The following is a 20,846-nucleotide window of genomic DNA, read 5'->3' on the forward strand; positions in this document are numbered from 1 at the left end:
CTTAAAGAGGCCTTTGAGCCAGACATTCAAGCTGCTCACAAATATTCCAACTTTCAATCCTTCTTGGTGCATGAGGGTTTGTTCTTCCTCACTCTTGTAAAGTGTGCTGTGGCCATATGACTCCATTTGGCCAGGGAGCAGGTGTTAACTGTCAGTGAAAACTTTTAAGAATGAATGTGAGTTTTCTTCTTATTTTCCCCCTTGCCAGAGTCCTGACCAGCCAGCCATAATGACATTGGTGAAAAATAAGTTTGTTTTAAGCTACTGAGATATGGGGACTGCCTGTTGTAGCAGCATAGCCCAGCTTACGCTAATGCAGGCATCTTTCATGTCCTCTCACCCCTGCCACACTCAGAAGTCCCCACGTTCACATCCAAAGCTATTATTTCCTCTCATGCTCCAATCTCTCTCCCCTTCCCAGCATTGAGGGACCCCCTTTCCCCCCATTGTTGTTTTATTTTATTTTTATCTATAAATAATTGATAAATTTATTATATTATGATTAATTATTTATTAACAATTAGTATTTAATTAGAAATTATTTTAAATTTATTTACTTATTTTAGGGATGGGGAGGGACAGAGGGAGAGTCTTAAGCAGATTCCACGCTCAGCATGAAGCCTGATGCGGGGCTCAACCTCAAGACCCTGAGATGGTGACCTGACCTGAAACCAAAAGTCGGATGCTTAGCCAACTGCGCCACCCAGACACCCCTCCCTTCCATTTTTAATAACCTCAGGTACAAATGATAAAGTAAATCATAATCATCATTTCATAATCTTCATTTCATAAAGCTTATAAAAATAGTCAACACTTAGGTAGTGCTTGCTACATATTACTCTAAACTCTATCCGTCTTCCTATTTCATCCTTGGAACAACCCTGTAACATAGGGACTCTTGTCAGTTCATTTTATGGATGAGGCAGCTATGGCACCGAGAGGTTACCTAATTTGCATGAGGCCACCCAATGATTTAGAGAAAGAGCTTAATTATTAATTAATTCAAATGAAGGCAGTCTGACCCCAGTAGTAACATTTAACCACCTGGTTCGCACAAAGCCGGTGTTAGTTTTATTTATTTCCTATCTAGTTATTCCACTTTGCCCTTGCCACCCACCCTCTTTTCCTTCCCTGCTAGAGCCACCACTCTGTCATGTTTATATGTATCCTTTGGTTTGTAGGATGTGTCCTTACGCATTGCCTAGTTTTGTTTGGGATGTATGAATCTTAAATTTATATTAACGGTATTGGGTGATAGGTCTCGCTGTTTCTTACTATGTTCACACCGATCCACCCTTGTTGCTGAGGGCACAGCCTCGTCTCTTGCTTCCCATGGCTGCAGAATCCTCCACCCTGGACACTCAGGGGCATCTCCTCCTCCCCAGTGAGGGACACCAGGTTGCCTTTGACACTCCCATCATAAACAACACCGTGCTAAATAAGCACTTCGCTCCTGGTGGGTGAGGGTGAGAACTTCTTCAGCCCAAAAGGACTAGACATTGCAGGGCTGTGAAATCTGGAGATGTTCAATTTAACTACGTTTTACCAAATTGCACCTGAATGTGGCTGCATCATCAGAGAAACAAAACCTGTTCTGCTTCCTGATTCTTCCTGCCTTGCACCTGGACCTGAGGCTTTGGTGCTTGGAAGCTGGAGAAATTTATAGCCTTTGTTTTCCTACCTTTGTTTTCTACCCCATTCTGACAACTTCTTAGGACAAACAGTTCCTTGACTTGTTGCCTGCCATGGAGCATGGTAATGGGGGAATAAGGAAGGCCAGCAAGTTCATATCTCAGTTCTTATCTCAAATGGCTCTATGACATTAGCTAGGATTATAAGTGGCTGATTCTGGGTTGCGAGGGTGGGGGGGTGGGGGAGGTGGAGGGTGAGGGGGTGGGGGGGCCACAGGAAGTCACAGGTGAGACTCAGGTGGGAGTGAGGAGAGATTTTTCACTCGGCTGTGAGCTCCCCCTTGTGGTACAATCGCCCATTACACCCTGTGTGATTCCCCACATCAAGTCCCGGCTAATTTAATCACATGTAACCAATGCAAATGTATGTATTGGGCACCACCTATGTGCCAGACCAGCGATGTCCAGTTGAAATATAATGTGAGCCCTGCATGTAATTTCCAAATTTCTGCCAGTCATGTTAAGAAAGTAAAAAGGGGGGACACCTGGGTGGCTCAGTGGTTGAGCCGCTGCCTTTGGTTCAGGTCACAATCCTGGGGTCCTGGGATAGAGCCCCAGGCAGGGAGCCTGCTTGTCCCTCTGCCTATGTCTCTGCCTCTCTCTGTGTGTCTGTCATGAATAAATAAATAAAATCTAAAAAAAAGGGGGGTCAGGTGACATTAATTATATTTTCTTTAACTCATATCCAAAATGTTATTTCAATGTGCAACCAATGTAAAAATTACTGAAACATCTTACTTTTTTCTGTACTAAGCCTTTGAAATGTTCTCAGGTCAGGACAGCACATGTCAATTGGGACACTAAATTTGCATTAAAAATACTTGATCTCTGTTTCGATTTTGTAACATTTACAGGTGAAGAAGCCCATTCACAGACTCAGGTTGTTCCAAGCATGATTAATGGCTTTCCAATAACTGATTTGGGAGTCTATTTGTTTTTTAAAAAATCTAAGTTTAAATTAATTACAATTAAATAAGATCAAAAGTTCAGTCTCTCAGTCACACCACATTTCAAATGCTCAACAACTCGTGGCTTACATTATTGGACAGCACAAACATTGGTTTACACCATTTCGCCCTTGGCATGAGGCAGGTATATGATTACTCCCATTTTACAGAGGTGAAAATTGAGGTTCAGAAAGGAAACTGACTTTTTTCATTTTTCTTTCACTCAACATTCATTCATTCATGAGAGACATAAACAGTGGAAGGAGAAGCAGGCTCCATGCAAGGAGTCCGATGCGGGACTCGATCCCAAGACCCTGGGACCACGCCCTGAGCCAGAGGCAGACACTTAACTGCTGAGCCACCCAGGCATCCCTCAACAAATATTTATTAAACATCTATCATATACCTGGTTCCTTCCAAGGGACTAGGACATAATGGTGAACAAAGTACACATAGTTCCTGGCTTGAAGGGGTTTATAGGATGATATGGGAGAAAAACAAAAAAAATTATCAGTTGTGGGGCGCCTGGGTGGCTTAGTAGGTTAAGGGTCTGCCTTCCGCTCAGATCATGATCCCAGGGTCCTGAGATCGAGTTCCATGTTGGGCTCCCTGCTCAGCGGGAAGTCGGCTTCTCTCTCCCTCTCCCTCTGCCTGTCGGCTTGCTCTTTCTCTCTCTCTCAAATAAATAAATAAATAAAATCTTAAAAAATTATTACCAATTAAAATTGTTGCTGTGACAGACACCAGCAGGAGAATGAGTTAGTGGCAAACCATGGCTTCAAAGCTAATTATCGTTTTTACATTTCTAAATGGTTGGAAAAGAGTCAAAAGAAGAATATTTTTGTGACATGAAAATTATGTGAAATTTACATTTCAGTGTCCATAAATAAAGTTTTATTGGAACACAGCCACACCATTTGTTTCCATAATGCCTGTTGCTGCTTTCATCCTGCATTAGCAAGAGAACAATGGCCAATGAAGCCTAAAATACTTGCCACCTGGCTTTGACAGAAAGTGTGCTGATCCCTAGAGAATAACAGATGAAGATATCCTTTACAGGCCGTAATCTGGGGAACTTCCCAAAGGAGGTGACGTTGAAGTGGAAGACTTAGGAGGGATTTGGGAAAGTCTGAGTTGGGTTAAACCGATCAAACCAATGTTAAATGTCCTGAGTGTTAATTTCACTACTCTAGATACTCTAGATGCCTCCAATAAGTGGAATCACACAATATGTGTCTTTTGGTGACTGGCTTATTCCACTTAGCCTAAGGACCTCAAGTCTCATCCATGTTGCAGCATGTGTCAGAATTTCCTTCCTTTTTGAGGCCAAATAGTATCCCATTGTAGGCATATCCCACATTCTGTTTTATCCATTCATTAGTCGATGACACTTGGGTGCTTCCCAAGTGCTTAGAGTGTCCCAAGTGCTTCCACCATATGGATTTTGCTGATAATGCTGCTGTGAACATGAATGTATGAACGTCTCTGAGTTCTGCTTTCAGTTCTTTGGGGTTTACACCCAGAAGGATTTCTCCATCATGTGGCAATTGTTCTTTTAAATTTTTTGAGGAAGCTCCATCCTATTTTCCATAGTGACTGTCCCCATCTATATCGCCACAAACAGTGCACAAGAGTTCCAATTTATCCACATCCTCGCCAACACTTCTTCTTTTCCATTTTTCTGATAAGTAGCCAATGCTAACGAGCGTCGGGTGGTATCTCCTTATGGTTTTGATTTGCATTTCCCTGTTGCTAAGTGACGTTATGCATCTTTTCATGCACTTATTGGCCATTCTTATATCTTCTTTGGAGAAATGCCTGTTCAAGCCCTTTGCCCATTTTTAATAGAAATTAACTTTTTTTTTAAAGCAGGCTCCACGCCCAGTGTGGAGCCCAATGTGGGGCTTGAACTCATGACCCTGAGATCAAGACCTAGGCTGAGGGATCCCTGGGTGGCGCAGCGGTTTGCCTTTGGCCCAGGGCGCGGTCCTGGAGACCCAGGATCGAATCCCACGTCGGGCTCCCGGTGCATGGAGCCTGCTTCTCCCTCTGCCTGTGTCTCTGCCTCTCTCTCTCTCTATGTGTGACTATCATAAATAAAAAAAAAAAAAAAAAAAAAAGACCTAGGCTGAGATGGGACGCTTGGGTGGCTCAGCGGTTAAGCGTCTGCCTTCGGCTCAGGGAGTGATCCCAGAGTCCCGGGATTGAGTCCCACATCGGGCTCCCTGCATGGAGCCTGCTTCTCCCTTTGTCTATGTCTCTGCCTCTGTGTATGTGTGCGTCTCATGAATAAATAAATAAAATCTTAAAAAAAAAAAAAGACCTAGGCTGAGATCAAGAGTTAGACACCTGACCAACCAACTGAGCCACTCAGTCTGCCCGTAGAAATTAACATGTAATTAATCTCTACATAATGTCTTATACATATGGAGGGGGAAATACAATGAATGCAGAGTGTTAACATGGCACCTTCACACATTTACCATTCCCACAACTTTTCTCCAGCTTTGAGGATTTTCAAAATAAAAATACCCTAGGAAAAAGCAATTCCCCTGTGGATTCATGGAATTCAATAAGTATCTCTGGAGTACCTAATAGATGCCAAGAATTGGACTAGAGCAGGGAACCCAACAAACAAACCACTGATACTGGGGGACTAGCCCCCCAAGGAACTCTAGCATCTCAAATTGCTTATTTTTTAAAGATTTTATTTATTCCTGAAAGACACGGGGGGGGGGGGGGGGAAGAGACCCCCTGATGTGGGACTCATCCCAGGACCTGAGGATCACAACCTGAGCCAAAGGCATGGACGCTCAACCACTGAGCTACCCAGGTGCCCCCCAAATCAATAATTTTCTCCCCAGGGCTTACTACAGGTTATCATTCTTATTTACTAGCTTGTTTACTGGGTTTTACATTTCTCACAGACACACTTCCTTCCACCCTTGCTAGACGGACCCACTGCTACTTGTTGAACAAATGAATGTATTCCGTGGGAGCAGAGACTGTTTCTCTCAGCTCTATATGGGGTGCTTAGAACAGGGCCTGGCACATAGTAGGTGCTCGGAAATTATTTGTTGAATTCATGAATGTAAGTCCTGAAAGAGCACTGGCTGCTTGTTTTTCTAGCCCTCTAGCCCTAGCTCCTGGAACAGCACCCAGCCCTTAGTAGGTGCTCAATAAATATGTGTTGACTGAATGAATGTAAGATCCAGGGGGACAAGGCAGAGACTTCTGTTTTTTGGGGTTTTAAAAAAGATTTTATTTATTTATTCATGAGAGACAGAGAGCAGCAGAGACATAGGCAGAGAGAAAAAACATGCTTCCCGCAGGAGCTCATGTGGGACTCAAACCCAGGATCCCAGGACCCCAGGATCAGGACCTGAGCCAAAGGCAGATGCTCAACCGCTGTGCCACCCCGGTGCCTGGAGACCTGTTTTTCTGGACTCTCCTCCTGGCTTTTAGAATCATGCCTGGCACATAGCAGGTGCTCAGCAAACATGTGCCTTTGCACACGTGCCCCTCCCCCCACAACCACATCCCTGACTCCGCCCTTGGGGAGGTGGGGGGTGGGGCCGGCAAGCTTCTCTCTGTGAGGTCACAAAGGCCCTGCCATGCCTCTGGCCTTGGCCCTCCTGCTGCTGCTGGGCCTGAGTGCCCACAGAGGCCGGGGCTGCCTGCAGTGTGACCACTCGGTGCTGGAGGCTCTGAGTCAGCTGCGATCAGCCCTCATCCCCAAACGCTTCCATCTGGATTCGCTGCAGGTTCGCGCCCAGGCCCTGCTGCTGAGCATGGAGGGGCCTTTCTTCCGGGACTACGCTCTGAACGCGTTTGTGGGGAAAGTGGGTGCGTGCTGGAGAGGGGAGGGTGCCTGGCACTGCGGGGGGGCGAGGAGGTGGGGGGGCACGGGGAGTAGCCCGAGGCTGGGGTGGGAGACATGCTTTGGGGACATCTGTCCCCAAGAGGGGTGGGTGGGACCCCCCGGAGGAAGATGGGGGGCATCCCCTGGCTCTCTTGACCCACTGGAATTTCCTCCCCTCTTACCCCCAGGGATAGATCATCTGGACTTTGTGGCATCCTTTATCAAGAACCAAACAAACCACTTAATGGTTAATTCTCTAAGAGGTAGGAACTAAGAGGGAAAGCTTTTCCCAGCACCCTTCTTCGTCCTCCCTTTCCAGGAGTCCACCCTGCCTCCCCTTGATATTAAAACAAAGCATGAAAAAAAAAAAAAAAAAAAAAAAAAAAAAAACAAAGCATGCATATAGCCTTTTTAGTTGTGTGTCTGGCAGGGTCCTAAGGGTTTTACTCAGAAAAGCCTAGGACAGTTCCTGATGCCAGGCACTGCTGTGATCTGCCCTTTACAGACAGGAGACCGAGGCTCAGAGAAGTTAGGTGACTAGTCCAAAGTACGCAGCTCAGACATTTTTTTTTTTTAAGATTTTCTTTATTTATTCATGAGAGAGAGGCAGAGACATAGGCAGAGGGAGAAGCAGGCTCCCTGCAGGGAGGCCGATGTGAGACTCGATCCCAGGACCCTGGGATCACGGCCTGAGTCAAAGGCAGACGCTTAACCCCTGAGCCACCCAGGTGTCCCCAACTCAGACATTATATTCCCAACCACCGCCCCTGGGGTGTCTCTTCTGGTTTTATACCCAGTGGCCCCAGGGGGAGGGGTTAGTTATTTGAGGGCTTTATGACATTCCCCAGCAGAGGGCAGTAGAGGGCTCTATGGATACCTCAGAGTCCTCATCTGTAAAACAAGAAAAATAGCACTCATCTCATGGTGACTGGGAACTGGAAATGAATTTGTGAATGTGCATTTAGAACAAAGCCAGGCAAACAGTAAGTGCCCAATAAATGGTAGCTATTAAGATTATTTTTTGAAAAGATTTTATTTATTTATTTATTCATGAGAGACACAGAGAAAGAGGCAGAGACATAGGCAGAGGGAGAAGCAGCCTCCCTGTGGGGAACCTGATGTGGGACTCGATCCCAGGACCCCGGGATCACACCCTAAGCCAAAGGTGTGATCAACCACTGAGCCACCAGGTGCCCCTAGCTATTAAGATTATTGTGCTGCATCTGATCTCTATGTCCAGAGCAGAGGTTGACAAAATACAGCTGAGGCCAAATCCTTTTGCCAGCCCCCTGTTTCTGTAAAAAAGTTTTAGTAGAACAATAATCATTTTTTAAAGGTTTTATTTATTTATTCATGAGAGACACAGAGAGAGAGGCAGAGACACAGGCAGAGGGAGAAGCAGGCTCCATGCAGGGAGCCCAACATGGGACTCGATCCCAGGACCCAATCCCAGGACTTGATCCCAGGACTCCAAGATCACACCCTGGGCCGAAGGCAGGCGCTAAACCGCTGAGCCACCCAGGGATCCCAGAAGGATAATCATTTACATATTGTCTACAGGCACTTTTGCTCTCCAAGGCAGAACTGAATTTTTGGGACAATGACCATCTAGCCCTCAAAGCTGAAGATATTTACTATCTGAACCTTAACAGACAAGATTTAAAGTATTAGGTCTCAACTCAGGCTACACATTCGAATCTCCCAGAGAACTTTTAAAATATTCCAGAAGCCCAGGCAGCAGCCAAGTAAATCAGAATATCATGGGTTGGGCCTGAACATCAGTCATTTTTAAAGCTCTCACCTTTTAGGGATGCCTGGGTGGCTCAGTGGTTGAGCATCTGCCTTCTGCTCAGGGCATGATCCTGGAGTCCCAGGATCGAGTCCCATGTCGGGCTCCCTGCATGGAGCCTGCTTCTCCTGTCTCTGCCTCTCTCTCTGTCTCTCATGAATAAAGAAATAAAATCTTAAAAAAAAATAAAGCTCTCACCTTTTAAAAAGGTGATTTTTATATTTTGAAATTCAAATGGTTATAAAAGTTGCAAGAATAGTACAGTGAACACCTATTCACCATTTGTTCACACAGTATATTGCCTGGTTTGTTCTGTGTGTGTGTTTGTGTGTGAGTACCCTTTAAGAGTTAGTGACATTGCAACCCTAACTCCTTCAATGGGGGATCTCCTAAGAGCAATGAAGGGTATTTTCTTGCACAATGAGTGAGTGGAACTAGGAAATTTAATGCGAACTCCATACTATCTGATATCCAGTCCTCAAATTCCTCCAATTGACACAATCATGGCTTTCATCACTATTCTTCTTCCAATCCTTGATCTGCTCTGGGTCTATGCATTTCATTCATTTGTCTTTTATGACACTGTTATCTTTTTAAAAGATTATGTTTATTCATAACATAATTCAGACACAGGCAGAGACAGGAGAAGGCTCCCACAGGGAGCCTGATGTGGGACTCGATCCCAGGACCCCAGGATCATGCCCTGAACTGAAGGCGGATGCTCAACCACTGAGCCACCCAGGCATCCCTACACTGACACTTTTGAAGATCCCAGGCCATTGATTTTACTTACTATTATTACATCATTTGGGGATTGGTCATGAAGGCACAGAGAACCCAAATGGCTGATTAGTCTTGGTCTCCAGCCTCTACAGAGATCAAGCTGCTACCATGTGGCCCAAATCCCCACCATGAATCACACTATAGCATAGACTAACTAGCATGGTCCAAGGCTCCAATAAAGAATGAAACTCTTTTTCTTGGGGATCCCTGGGTGGCTCAGCGGTTTCGCACCTGCCTTTGGCCCAGGGCGTGATCCTGGGGTCCTGGGATCGAGTCCTGCATCGGGCTCCCAGCATGGAGCCTGCTTCTCCCTCTGCCTGTGTGTCTGCCTCTCTCTCTCTCTATTTCTCTGTCTATCATAAATAAATAAATCTTAAAAAAGAAGAAACTCTTTTCCTTTTTAAAATTTTTTATAAGTAGGCTCCATCCCCAACATGGGGTTCAAACTCACAACCCCAAGACTGAGTCACATACTCCACCAACCAACCAGCCAGGTGCCTCCAGAAAGACACTCTTCCCAGGCAGGATATTCCAAGGACTTAGAGGAGCCAAACATTTTTTCAGAATGTGCAGAGTTTGGACAACCCAGACCTGCTGAGTTAACCCTTTACTGCACAATATAGATGAGAACAAATACTATGGAGAAAATAACGCAGGGGCCAGGGTATAGAGAGTACTAGGAGTAGGGGTGGGGGGTATAGTATAAAGTCAGGTGGCCAAGAGGGACGTCACTGAGAGGTCAACATGTGAGCAGATCTGAAGGAGAGGGAGAAGCCCCAGGAGGTGGCTGGGGTAGAAGGCTGAAGGCAGAAAGAACAGGTGCAAATCCCTGAGATAGGCCTATGTTTGGCATATTCACAGAACCTCAAGGAAGTCAGGGAGGCTGGAGTGGAGAGAGGGAGAGATGTGGAAGATGAGGTCCTAGAGGTAAGGCAGCGAGGTTGGGTAGATGGAGTAGAGCCTTCCAGGCCATGTTGAGGACTTTTGACTTCTATTCTTGGTCATGTGGGAGGGCTCCGAGCAACAGGTGAACCTGCTGTGGTTCTAAGAGGATCCCTCTGGCCGTGGAGAAGAGATCTGGGCAGGGCAAGGGGGATCCTGGCAGGTCAGCGAGAAACTGCCACGGTGGCCCAGGCAGGGGATGATCATGGCTGGAACCAGGGTGGTAGCAGGGAGAAAATGAGAAGTGATCACATTCCTGGATCTATCTTGGATACTGAACAAACCGGTGTCGTTCACATAACACGCATATTGATATACTGCTTGTGAGATCTGAGAAAAGGAGTCAAAGCGCCAAGGACTGTGCTGAGCAGCTTAGAATCGGGCACCTCTCATCTCCTAAGGTGGAGAAGGCTCGGGAGGTTCGGAGTAGGTTTGGAGGAGCCCGTCAAGGTTCAGTTTTGGACTTACTGAGAGTAAGATGCCCGTCAGACATCCAAGTGGAGATCCTAAGTGGGCATCTGGCTCTATGCTTCTGGACTACAGTGAGCGGAAGAGGCTAGGGACATAAACATGGGAGGAATCGGCACACACAGAACAGTGCTGTCCAGTGGAAATATGCTGTGAGGCACAAGGACTCACATGTAACTTTAAATTCTCTAGTGGCCACGTGTTCAAAAAGATAAACAGAAGCAGGTGAAATTAACTTGAATATATTTTATTTAGCCCCATACCTAACTAAATGACCATTTCGACATGCCAGCAACATAAAAATTCTCGAGGGTTTTTTTTAGTTATTTTATTCATAGCATGTCTTCAAACACCAGCATACATTTTATACTGACAGCATATCTCAGTTCAGACTAGCCCATTTCTAATACTCAATAGCCATGCGTGGCTAGTGGCTGCCTTATTGGATAGTGCAGGTCTACATGAATATATAAAGCCATGAAGCTGGATGAAATCAGCTGGGTGAAGGAGTGAGTGTAGACAGAGAAGAGAGGAGAGCAGGTCAGAGGGAAAGAAAGGAGAGGTAATCAAGTCCATCCTTCTACTACTTTCCAGATTAGAAAACTGAAGCCAGTGGAAGGTCATTTGTCCTCGGGCCCCATAGTGGATCAGAAGCTAGATGCAGGACCTCCCAGGCCACAGATTTGTCCAGTGGACCTGAGGAATATCCGCTCTTGGTTACTCCTGGTGAATGAAAAGGGGTTTCCTCATCTCTTCAAAGCTACAGATGGGGTGGGCTTGGTGGGTTCCTGCCACCCCACAAGGATCTCTCTATCTCTCTGTCTTTCCTCAGATGGGCCTCTGCTGGAAGAGCTGGTAGTTCTCAGGGAAAGAGTGATCAAGGAACTCAAGAAAGCTTTAAAATCATATGAACTGAAAGGTGTAGCATCTCTCTCCACCAAGCTGCCTCTCCCCTCCCCCATCATCTCCATCCCCTTCTCCCACTTTCTCTTCCAAACTCCTTGCTCACCTCCCCTGTGACTCAGCCTTCTTGCCTCTCCCCAGTAGTCCCAGCTTTCATTTCCAGACTCACTTCTCCCTCCCTTAGTCCCTTCCCATTCAATTCTCAAATTGCCATCCTGACTTAACTCACTTCAGCTCTTTTCTCTTGCAGCCTGTGATCGCAAAATTTGCCGTGAGTCCTGGATTTATTGTCTGTGCCTCCTTTTCCTACACTCCTGCACCTCCTTACCCTGTCTCCCCCAAATCAAGCCCCGCTACCATCTACAACATCTGGCAGTTCCTCCTCCCCAAAGCTGTAGTATCTAGGGATATCTGATTTTTGAGGGCTTAATGGAAGTGGTTTCAACCTGCAAAAAAATATTTGGGGGGGTTGTTAGGATGGGATAGGCTATGTTATAGTAACAAAGAAACCCCACATCTCAGTGGTTTAACAAAAGAAAGATTTCTTTGGCTTTTACCCAAATTCCTTTGAGGGTTGAATTTTTCTTCCAAATGGTAGCCCATGGATATAGACTGCACCTCTGTTGTGTGTGTGTGTTTTTAAGGATTTTATTTATTTATTCATGAGAGACACACACACAGAGGCAGAGACACAGAGGGAGAAGCAGATTCCCTGTGGGGAGCCTGATGTGGGACTCAATCCCAGGACCCTGGAATCATGATCTGAGCCAAAGGCAGATAGATGCTCAACCACTGAGCCACCCAGGTTCCCCTCTGTTGTGGGTTCTAACCTAGCTTCAGAAGGGCCAGAAAATACAGAAAAACTCCTACAGGGACATTATGCCCTGGCCAGGAATTGGCCATACCCTCTGCCCACTTTCCATTAGCCAGAACTCTGGTCACATAGTTGCAACTTACTGCAAAGGAGCCTGGGAAATGTAGTCTTTTGTGTGGCAGGAAGAGGAGGAGGCTGATGAGTGAGCAACTAGCCAGTGTATGTCACAGGGCACTGCAAAACAGGAATGTAGGAAAGCAAACATTCTGTTTGTAGACCTTTAGTCAAACATTTGTTAAATTAAATGTCTACAAACAAATGTTGGTCGACTGGATGACTGCAACTCAATTCAACTCTTCAATGGTTAAAAATTATTTTTATTTTATTTTTAAGTAATATCTACACCCAAGGTGGGGCTCAAATGTACAATCCTGAGATCAAGAGCCACATGCTCCACTGACTAAGCCAGCCAGGTGTCCCTAGAAATTTTTTTTAAGATTTGTTTTTAATTATTCATTCATGAGAGACCCAGAGAGAGGCAGAGACACAGGCAGAGGGAGAAGCAGGCCCCATGCAGGGAGCCCGATGTGGGACTTGATCCGGGACTCAATCTGGGACTCCAGGATCACGCCCGGGGCAGAAGGCAGGAGCTAAACCGCTGAGCCACCCAGGGATCCCCCCCTAGAAATTATTTTTAATGTGAATTGGTGCATTCTGCTCAGCTTGTTCTGCTACACATGGGACCTCCAAGTTCAGGAGAGCCAAGGGACTCCCATTTCTTTCCCCACTGCCTTCCTGCCCCTTGCCAGTCTTCTGATAACTGCCCTCATCCCTCCCTTCCCTCCTTTCCAGATTTGCTAAAAGAAAAAGTCTTAGACTGTTTACACTGCCAGAAGATCAGTCCCAGGTGTATCCCAAGAAAGCACTGTTTTGGTAAGCTCCTGGGGGTGGGGGAAGACAGAGATGCATGAGAGAAGAGAGCTGTGACCCAGCAGATATGGGTTTTGAGTTCTCCCACATATAACCTTGAATCCTGCACTTAACACTTGGTTATAGTGTGGCCCAGATGTCACATCCACATCCTGACATTCGCTTTCCCCTCACTGTTCCATGGGAGGACTCCTCTATAATTTTATAATGCCTCTAATACCAGAAAGGCAGCTGCTAGAAAAGTGTTTTATTTTTCACCAGTACCATACCTGGGAAGTCCAGAAGGATAGGCTGAATTCACTCATTCACTCACTCATTTATTCAGAGATTTTCTTTAAGTTTTTAAAAATTTTTTAAATTATCTCTACACCCAAAGTGGGGCTCAAACCTACAACCCCAAGATCAAGAGTTGCATGTTCCACTGACCCAAGCAGCCAAGCACCCCCAAAGATTTTTGAAATGTATATCCTTATAGCAGTGAGACTAGTACAATGAACCCCATGAAGTACAATGAATCCATCAAGACTGAATAGTCATGCTGGGCCTTTACACAAGCTATTCCCTCTCTATCACACTGTTCCTCTCACCCTCTCATTTCAATAAAGTCTCCAAGCTCACCTCCTCAAAGAGGACTCTCTGATCACACTCTCTATAAAGTAGCACTTTCTATCAAATTATGTTGACAGTGGACATTTCTCCACACTTGCTTTGTTTGTAGTCATCATATTTTTTTTTTTTAAGTAATCTGTATACCCAAACTCACAACCTCAAGATCAAGAGTCATAGGCTCTGCCAACTGAGCCAGACAGGTGCCCCATTGCCATGATATTTTAAAAGAAATCAAGCATTGTGAAATTTCACCCATAAATAGTGTGTGGCTCTAAAAATAAGGACATTTCCTGTGTAACCACAATGCCATTCTCACACCCAAAAAGCCTAGCAGCAATTCTTCAATATCAGGTAATTCTGAATCCTTTTGCAACTTCCCTGACTGTCCCCAGAATATCTTTCACAGTTGATTCGTTCAAACCAGGACCCACTGAAAGGACTTCTCATATAATTCAATTGTAGGGTTTCTTTTTTGTCATTTCTTTTTTTACTCTAGAAGAATTTCTCTTATCAGTTTTCCCCTCTATGACATTGACTAGTTGAAAAGAAAGGATTCGGGGCACGTGGGTGGCTCAATGGTTGAGCTTCTACCTTCCTGGCTGAGGTCATGAACCTGGGGTCTTGGGATCGAGTCCTGCATGGGGCTCCCCGCAGGGGGCCTGCTCTTCCCTCTGCCTGTGTCTTTGCCCCTCTCGCTGTGTCTTTCATGAATAAATAAAATATTTTTAAAAAGAGGGGACTGGGGGGATCCCTGGGTGGCGCAGCGGTTTGGCGCCTGCCTTTGGCCCAGGGCGCGATCCTGGAGACCCGGGATCGAGTCCCACATCGGGCTCCCGGTGCATGGAGCCTGCTTCTCCCTCTGCCTGTGTCTCTGCCTCTCTCTCTCTCTCTGTATGACTATCATAAATAAAAAAAAAAAAATTAAAAAAAAAATAGGGGACTGGGGATCCCTGGGTGGCTCCGCGGTGTCGCACCTGCCTTTGGCCCAGAGCGCGATCCTGGAGTCCCGGGATTGAGTCCTGCGTCGGGCTCGGAGCCTGCTTCTCCCTCTGCCTGTGTCTCTGCCTCTCTCTATATATATATCTATCATAAATAAATAAATCTTTAAAAAATTTTTTTAAAAATAAAAAATAAAATAAAAAGAAGGGACTCATTCATTTGATCCTTTAGTATGGTGATTAACTACAACAGATATTTCGAGTTCCCCATTGTGCCCCCAAACTGAAGATCAGCAGAATGGAAGACAAATGTCTCACATTGCTCATATATTTTTTTGAAGATTTATTTATTTTAGAGAGGGGGAAGGAGCAGAGGGAGAGGAAGAGAGAGAGAGAATCTCGAACAGACTCCCCACTAAGGGCAGAGCCCAATGCAGAGCTCAGTCTCACAACCCTGAAATCATGACCTGAGCCAAAATCAAGAGTTGGACACTCAACTAACTGAGCCACCCAGGCACCCCTCATCTTGCCCCCATTTTAATGGGGTGAAGGGTTAAAAACTAGGGTTTCTCAACCTTGGCACTACTAACAATTGGGACTGGATACTCTTTGTTATAAGGGCTGTCCCAGGTGTTGCAGGACACCCCAGCCTCTACCCTACTACATGCCAGTAGTTCTCCCCCCACCAAAGTCATGACAATCCTTTCTAGTCTCCAGACCTTTCCAAATGCCCAAAATTGTCCCCAGCTGAGAACCATGCTTTGACAATTACATGAATATATGGATCGATTCCAGATAACAAGTGTGCCATAAAGAAAACAGAAAAATTTGATAGAAAGTGCCTGGGGGAAAGGGAGCGGTGGTGCTACTTTAGAGAGTGCAGGTGGTGGGACCTCTCTAAAGAAGTGCTGTATGAGATCTAGAGGAAGTGAGGGAGTAAGGAATAGTGTGAATGACAGAGGGAACAGCAGGTACAAGGATCCAACTTGGCTGAGCAACAAGACGGAGGCTACAGAGCCAAATGAATGAAGAAGGGTGTAGTAGCTAGCTAATCACATGGTGACCAGATTGTGCAGGGCCTGGTGAGCCACGGTGAAGATTTAGGCTTTTATCCTATCCAAGGTGAGCTTAGGGAAAGGTTCTGCAGGAGGAGGCCCTCCAGAGGGCTTAGGTGTTAACAGGCGCCCTCTGGCCGCCAAAAGGGGAACTAACTGTAGGATGAGGAGAAGCAGAGACCCTCCACGTGGAGCTTGGATAGCTGGACCAGGTCAGTAGCCCAGAAAGTGGATCAGACTCTGGATACATTCTGAAGGGGCAGCCAAGAGGCTCTGCTAACAGAATGAAAGAATTGGGGGTGGGGGAACAGGATGATTGGAAAATTCAGAATGGGAATCCCAAGGATCTCCAGGGTCCCCAAGCTAAGACTCTCGTCTTGTCTCAAGATTGTGAGAACGCTCTTGTTCATGGGTAGTCAAACTCCCCATGTCCTCCTCCCACCACCCACCTCCTATCCAATGAGACACATTTAGCACTGGGCTCTTTGCCATCACTGTGATGTGTCTGGGTCGCAAGGGCAGAGATGTTTGCCAGGGGGGCTCACGGAGGTATACAGAGCACCTAAAAACAGTGCCTGGGACACAGACTTTGAGGAGTGGGTGAATGCATTGAAAACCCAGGAGAGGGCAAGAGTCAGGTGTATGGAGGAGGGAGAGGCTGAACTTGCTGGGTGAGCAGGTGGGTGTGGGGTACAAGGCCACAGAAGGGTGGTGACTTGGAAATCAGGGTTGTCTCTCCCCCCACACACCAGTTGACAGGCAGCCCCGCATGGCCCTGCAGTACGAGGACAGTGCGTACCTGCAGAATCAGCCCGAGTCTGGTGTCATAATTTCCGTGTTTCTGGCTATTATTGCCTTCGGGGTCATCGTGTCTTCGTGAGTCATCCCTGCCCTTTCCTGGGCCCCTCAAAAATTGGGCCCCTCAAAAATGTCCCTGCCCTGGATCAGTCACTGTGTCCTTTGGGAATCTCCTCCCCACTCATTTTATGTCTCTGTTTCTCCTTCCTTCTCTACATCTCTTCCTTTCCCCGCCCCCATCTCTGTCTCTGTTCATCTTTCCTTCTCTTTCACCTCCTCTTCTTCCCACCCCTGGACCACATTATGCCTTTCCTGGGTCCTCAGCACTTTCACCTCTCTGGTTCTCTTCCTCCATTTATATATATATATATATATTTTTAAATTGTATTTCATGTATGTGCAAGTATGAAAAAAGATGTCATCCAAGCTGAATTCATTATTACATATTTTTCTTCACCATCATCATTATTAATTTATTTTCTTCTGCTTTTCAAAGTGATTAAAATGAAAACATTTCCAAGGTCCCCAGCACTGAGCCTATGGTGCTGAGGGCAGAAGTGGCCCTCACCATCTTCTCTGCCCTTCTGAGGGACTCTTCCCCCCACCACCTTCCTGTCACCCCTTCCAGCCCCTCTTCTCTTCCCTTCACCCCTTTACCTGTTTTTAGATTTTATTTATTTATTCATGAGAGACACACAGAGAGAGGCAGAGACATAGGCAGAAGGAGAAGCAGGCTCCCTGTGGGGAGCCCAATGCAGGACTCAATCCCAGGATACCAGGATCACACCCTGAGCTGAAGACAGATACTCAACCACTGAGCCACCCAGGCATCCCTAGGTCTTCATTTCTGTCTCACCCCTCGATCTCTGGCATCCTTGGCATTCCTTGGCTCATGGTCTCCCTCCAATCTCTGTCCTCTCAACTCGAAATTGCATATTCCTCTGCGTCTGTGTCTCTGATCATTCTCTTCCTTCTCCTATGAGGACATGCCAATCTTTGAATGTAGGGTCCAGCCTAACTCCTAGATGATCTCATCTTGCCTTAACTTAATTACATCTGCAAAGACCCTATTTTCAAACAAGGGGACATTCGTAGGTCCTGGGGATTAGGACTTGGCTATATCATGGGGAGGGGGAACACAATTCAACTCACCACACCTTTCTCTCTTCTTCATTTACGTCTCCTCTGTCTTTCCTCCGCGAGCCTCTTGCCCTGTGTCTATGTCTCCCCAAAGTCTCCTCCAGTCTTTCCCTCTATTTCCACATTTTACCCTCACTCCCAGTCCCAAATTTTCTCTCCTCCTCATTCATGTACCAACACTGATTGGCTGAGAACCCTGGAAATCCGCCCAGATACCCATGATGTCACAGGCTGAACCAAATAAGGCTGATGATTGGAGGGAAGTGTTTTTGGGGGGAGAGAGGGAGTATGGTTGACCAGGAGGGACCTGAAGTTCTCTTTGTAACCTCCAGGCTTTTTCTCTCTGACCAGGGCTATTATGTACAGGCAAAACCGAAAAATCCTGCTGCAGTAGGGCGATGGTTTGGGGATCTGTAAGGGGAAAGGAAAAGAAGTTTAATAAAGCCTATGACAAATTCTTCAATGTCTCTGTCAGTTTCTGTAGGACCTGCCTCCCAGTTGGTGTCCAGGTGGGTCTTCCTCAGGGGTTGGGACCAGGTCTCATTCATCTGTAGGTACCAATTACCCTACGTCAAAGTAGAAGTGATTTGGATCTTCAAGAGGAATAGACAACCTACAACAAGAGCTTGAAAGAACAACCATTCCTCCTTTGGGGAGAAATGCATCCTGAAGGAGACGACACCATATTAGGACCCTCAAGGATGGTCTGGCAGAGGAATAGCGTAGTCAAAGCAGAGAATACAGGTTCCTTTCCCTATCTGAACTAAAATTTCACCCTCTGTGTTCCTGAGTAGATTCAGAAACATTTTCATGTGAATCTTTTGCTGTCTGAACTCTTGCTACTTGCTAACCCAAAGTAGGAAGCAAATAAATTTGGATAACATAGTATCCTTCTGTTTCTGAACTTGCTAGCAGAAGTATTGCTATCTCATTCAGGTTCTGGACCAGGAAGATGTTTAGTGGGAGGGATGGGCGTTGATAAGAAAGACCAAATTTAGCTGAAGATTTGGTGCCCAGAGCAGGCTCTCAATAAATCTTTGTTGAATAAATGAGGACGGTAGTGTTGGGGGAAGGGGAAGAAGCCTGCAAAAATGATATTGATCCATACACTGAGGGCCTTTTTTTTTTTTTTTTAAGATTTTATTCATGAGAGACACGGAGAAAGAGGCAGAGACATAGGAGCCCAATGCAGGACTCCATCCCAGGATCCCAGGATCATGACCTGAGCCAAAGGCAGACGCTTAACCACTGAGCTACCCACGTGTCCCTGTTGAGGGCCTATAAATGCCAGGGAAAGGAGCGTGGTGATTTCCCAGGGTCTGGGATTGAAACCCCAAATATTGATGGGTCCAGAAGGATAAAGTAAACTACAGGTCGCATCCATGGAGGATAGAAAGTACTCAGCTCCATTCTACTGAAGTCGCAGTGAAAGAACAGCTCAGTGTTATCAGATCTTCAGGATTTTCAAGAGAACCCAGAAATTCAGATTTTTAAAATGTGAAATCTCTCCTCCAAGGGTACTGTGGGCAACTATTTTTTTCAAATACTGAGGACCAACCCAAAACACGTTTTGCTATCATTGTGAGGTGACAGAGAAACATCTGAAGCTGCGTGTCGCTTATATTTTTTTATGCTAGAGATTATTGGCAAATGAGGATTTAAGCGTAGAGCTCGCTGGACTCTGTAATTAACTACATTTCCCAGAATCCTCGCCGCCTACAACTGCGTCCGTTGCCACAGATACTGCCATCCGTAGGAGGGTGTGATCTTAAGGAGTCCGACTCCAGCCATCCGGAGATACCGGTTTTGGCACATGAGCATTAGGGAGGCTTAGATCAGGACGGTTTGGGAGAGGTGGAGCACAGGCTCCAATCCAGAGGATTCTGGAAATGGTAGTTTCCAGCCTCCCCCACCATCCCCTTCTGCTCAGGCGCCCTTCTGTGGAGGTGACGAATGCTGTCTCCTTGGTGAGGTCACTGCTGGCACGCATGATGTCACCTTCACCAAGCACGCTGGCCAGGGGAGCAAGGCTACTGCAGATAAGTCAAAGATGCTCGACATGACGTTCACTTCTTAAGCTGGTGCCCACTCCGGTGAAGGCCTGGGGGTCGTAAGTTGGTGGCCCTAAAATTCTTTTTTTTTCCCCTCTTTTTTTTTTTTTTAAAGATTTTATTTATTTATTCACGAGAGACAGAGAGAGGCAGAGACACAGGCAGAGGCAGAAGCAGGCTCCATGCAGGGAGCCTGATGTGGGACTCGATTCCGGGACCCCAGGGTTCACGCCCTGGGCGGAAGGCAGGCGTTAAACCGCTGAGCCACCCAGGGATCCCCTGTTTTGGCTTTTTAAATGTCTTCACGCTCCAAGTCCAGCTACTGCCCTAAGTTTCTGTGAATTTCCTGGGAGCAGTGCACGATTATAAATAGATAATTGAATTGGGCAGAAATTAAAGTGTGATGAATGCTCCTGGAGAGCCCAGTTACCAAATAATTACAATGCAAGTATTATAATGTCAGCTCTATGTTACCCTGACGTCCCTGTGGAACCCCGGGAGGTGATTGAGTTGCCAGCTCCGGTTGGGCTGGGTGGAGGGATGGGGGAAATTTTCCCATAGGAAGGGCTGTAAGAGCTGGTGGCAAGAAATGTCATTCTTCCAAGGGAAATAGAGAGAAAGAATATTCCAGACAGAGAGAATAGCACATACAAAGGTCAAGAGGTGGGAGGTACTAACAACTTTTAAAAATAATATTTAGGGATCCCTGGGTGGCGCAGCGGTTTGGCGCCTGCCTTTGGCCCAGGGCGCGATCCTGGAGACCCGGGATCGAATCCCACGTCGGGCTCCCGGTGCATGGAGCCTGCTTCTCCCTCTGCCTGTGTCTCTGCCTCTCTCTCTCTCTCTGTGACTATCATAAATAAATAAAAATTAAAAAAAAATAAATAAAAAAAAAATAAAAATAATATTTAATGTCAAAAAATAATATTTAATGTCAGTAATGCTAATAGCAAGCATGAAGGTGGTATTTTCTGAAACATACTGTTTTAATGGCTTTAGTTATATCAACCTATTCAAATGTCATTTATTTATTAGGGTATTTATTATCTCCCCATGTAACAGTGAGGAAGCAGTGGTACAGAGAGTTAGTGACTTTGTCACTCAGTGAATAAGTGGGATTAACCAT

At 46.1% G+C, this 20,846-nt stretch overlaps 1 protein-coding gene across 1 annotated transcript in view; it reads left to right on the plus strand.

The window, feature by feature from the left end:
- The first annotated feature begins 6,220 nt into the window (after positions 1-6,220).
- LOC112643693 (zinc finger protein 135) overlaps positions 6,221-20,846 on the plus strand; it is a 36,953-nt gene continuing 22,327 nt past the window's right edge. Inside the window, exons 1-7 of the mRNA XM_049109502.1 lie at positions 6,221-6,484; positions 6,689-6,763; positions 11,315-11,401; positions 11,636-11,656; positions 13,052-13,132; positions 16,484-16,607; positions 18,021-18,059. Of these exons, the coding sequence (XP_048965459.1) occupies positions 6,253-6,484; positions 6,689-6,763; positions 11,315-11,401; positions 11,636-11,656; positions 13,052-13,132; positions 16,484-16,607; positions 18,021-18,059 (659 nt within the window). The 5' untranslated portion in view covers positions 6,221-6,252. The remainder of the gene's footprint in view (positions 6,485-6,688; positions 6,764-11,314; positions 11,402-11,635; positions 11,657-13,051; positions 13,133-16,483; positions 16,608-18,020; positions 18,060-20,846) is intronic.

The sequence above is a fragment of the Canis lupus genome, chromosome 1 (assembly GCF_003254725.2).
Source record: "Canis lupus dingo isolate Sandy chromosome 1, ASM325472v2, whole genome shotgun sequence".
NCBI lineage: Eukaryota > Metazoa > Chordata > Mammalia > Carnivora > Canidae > Canis > Canis lupus.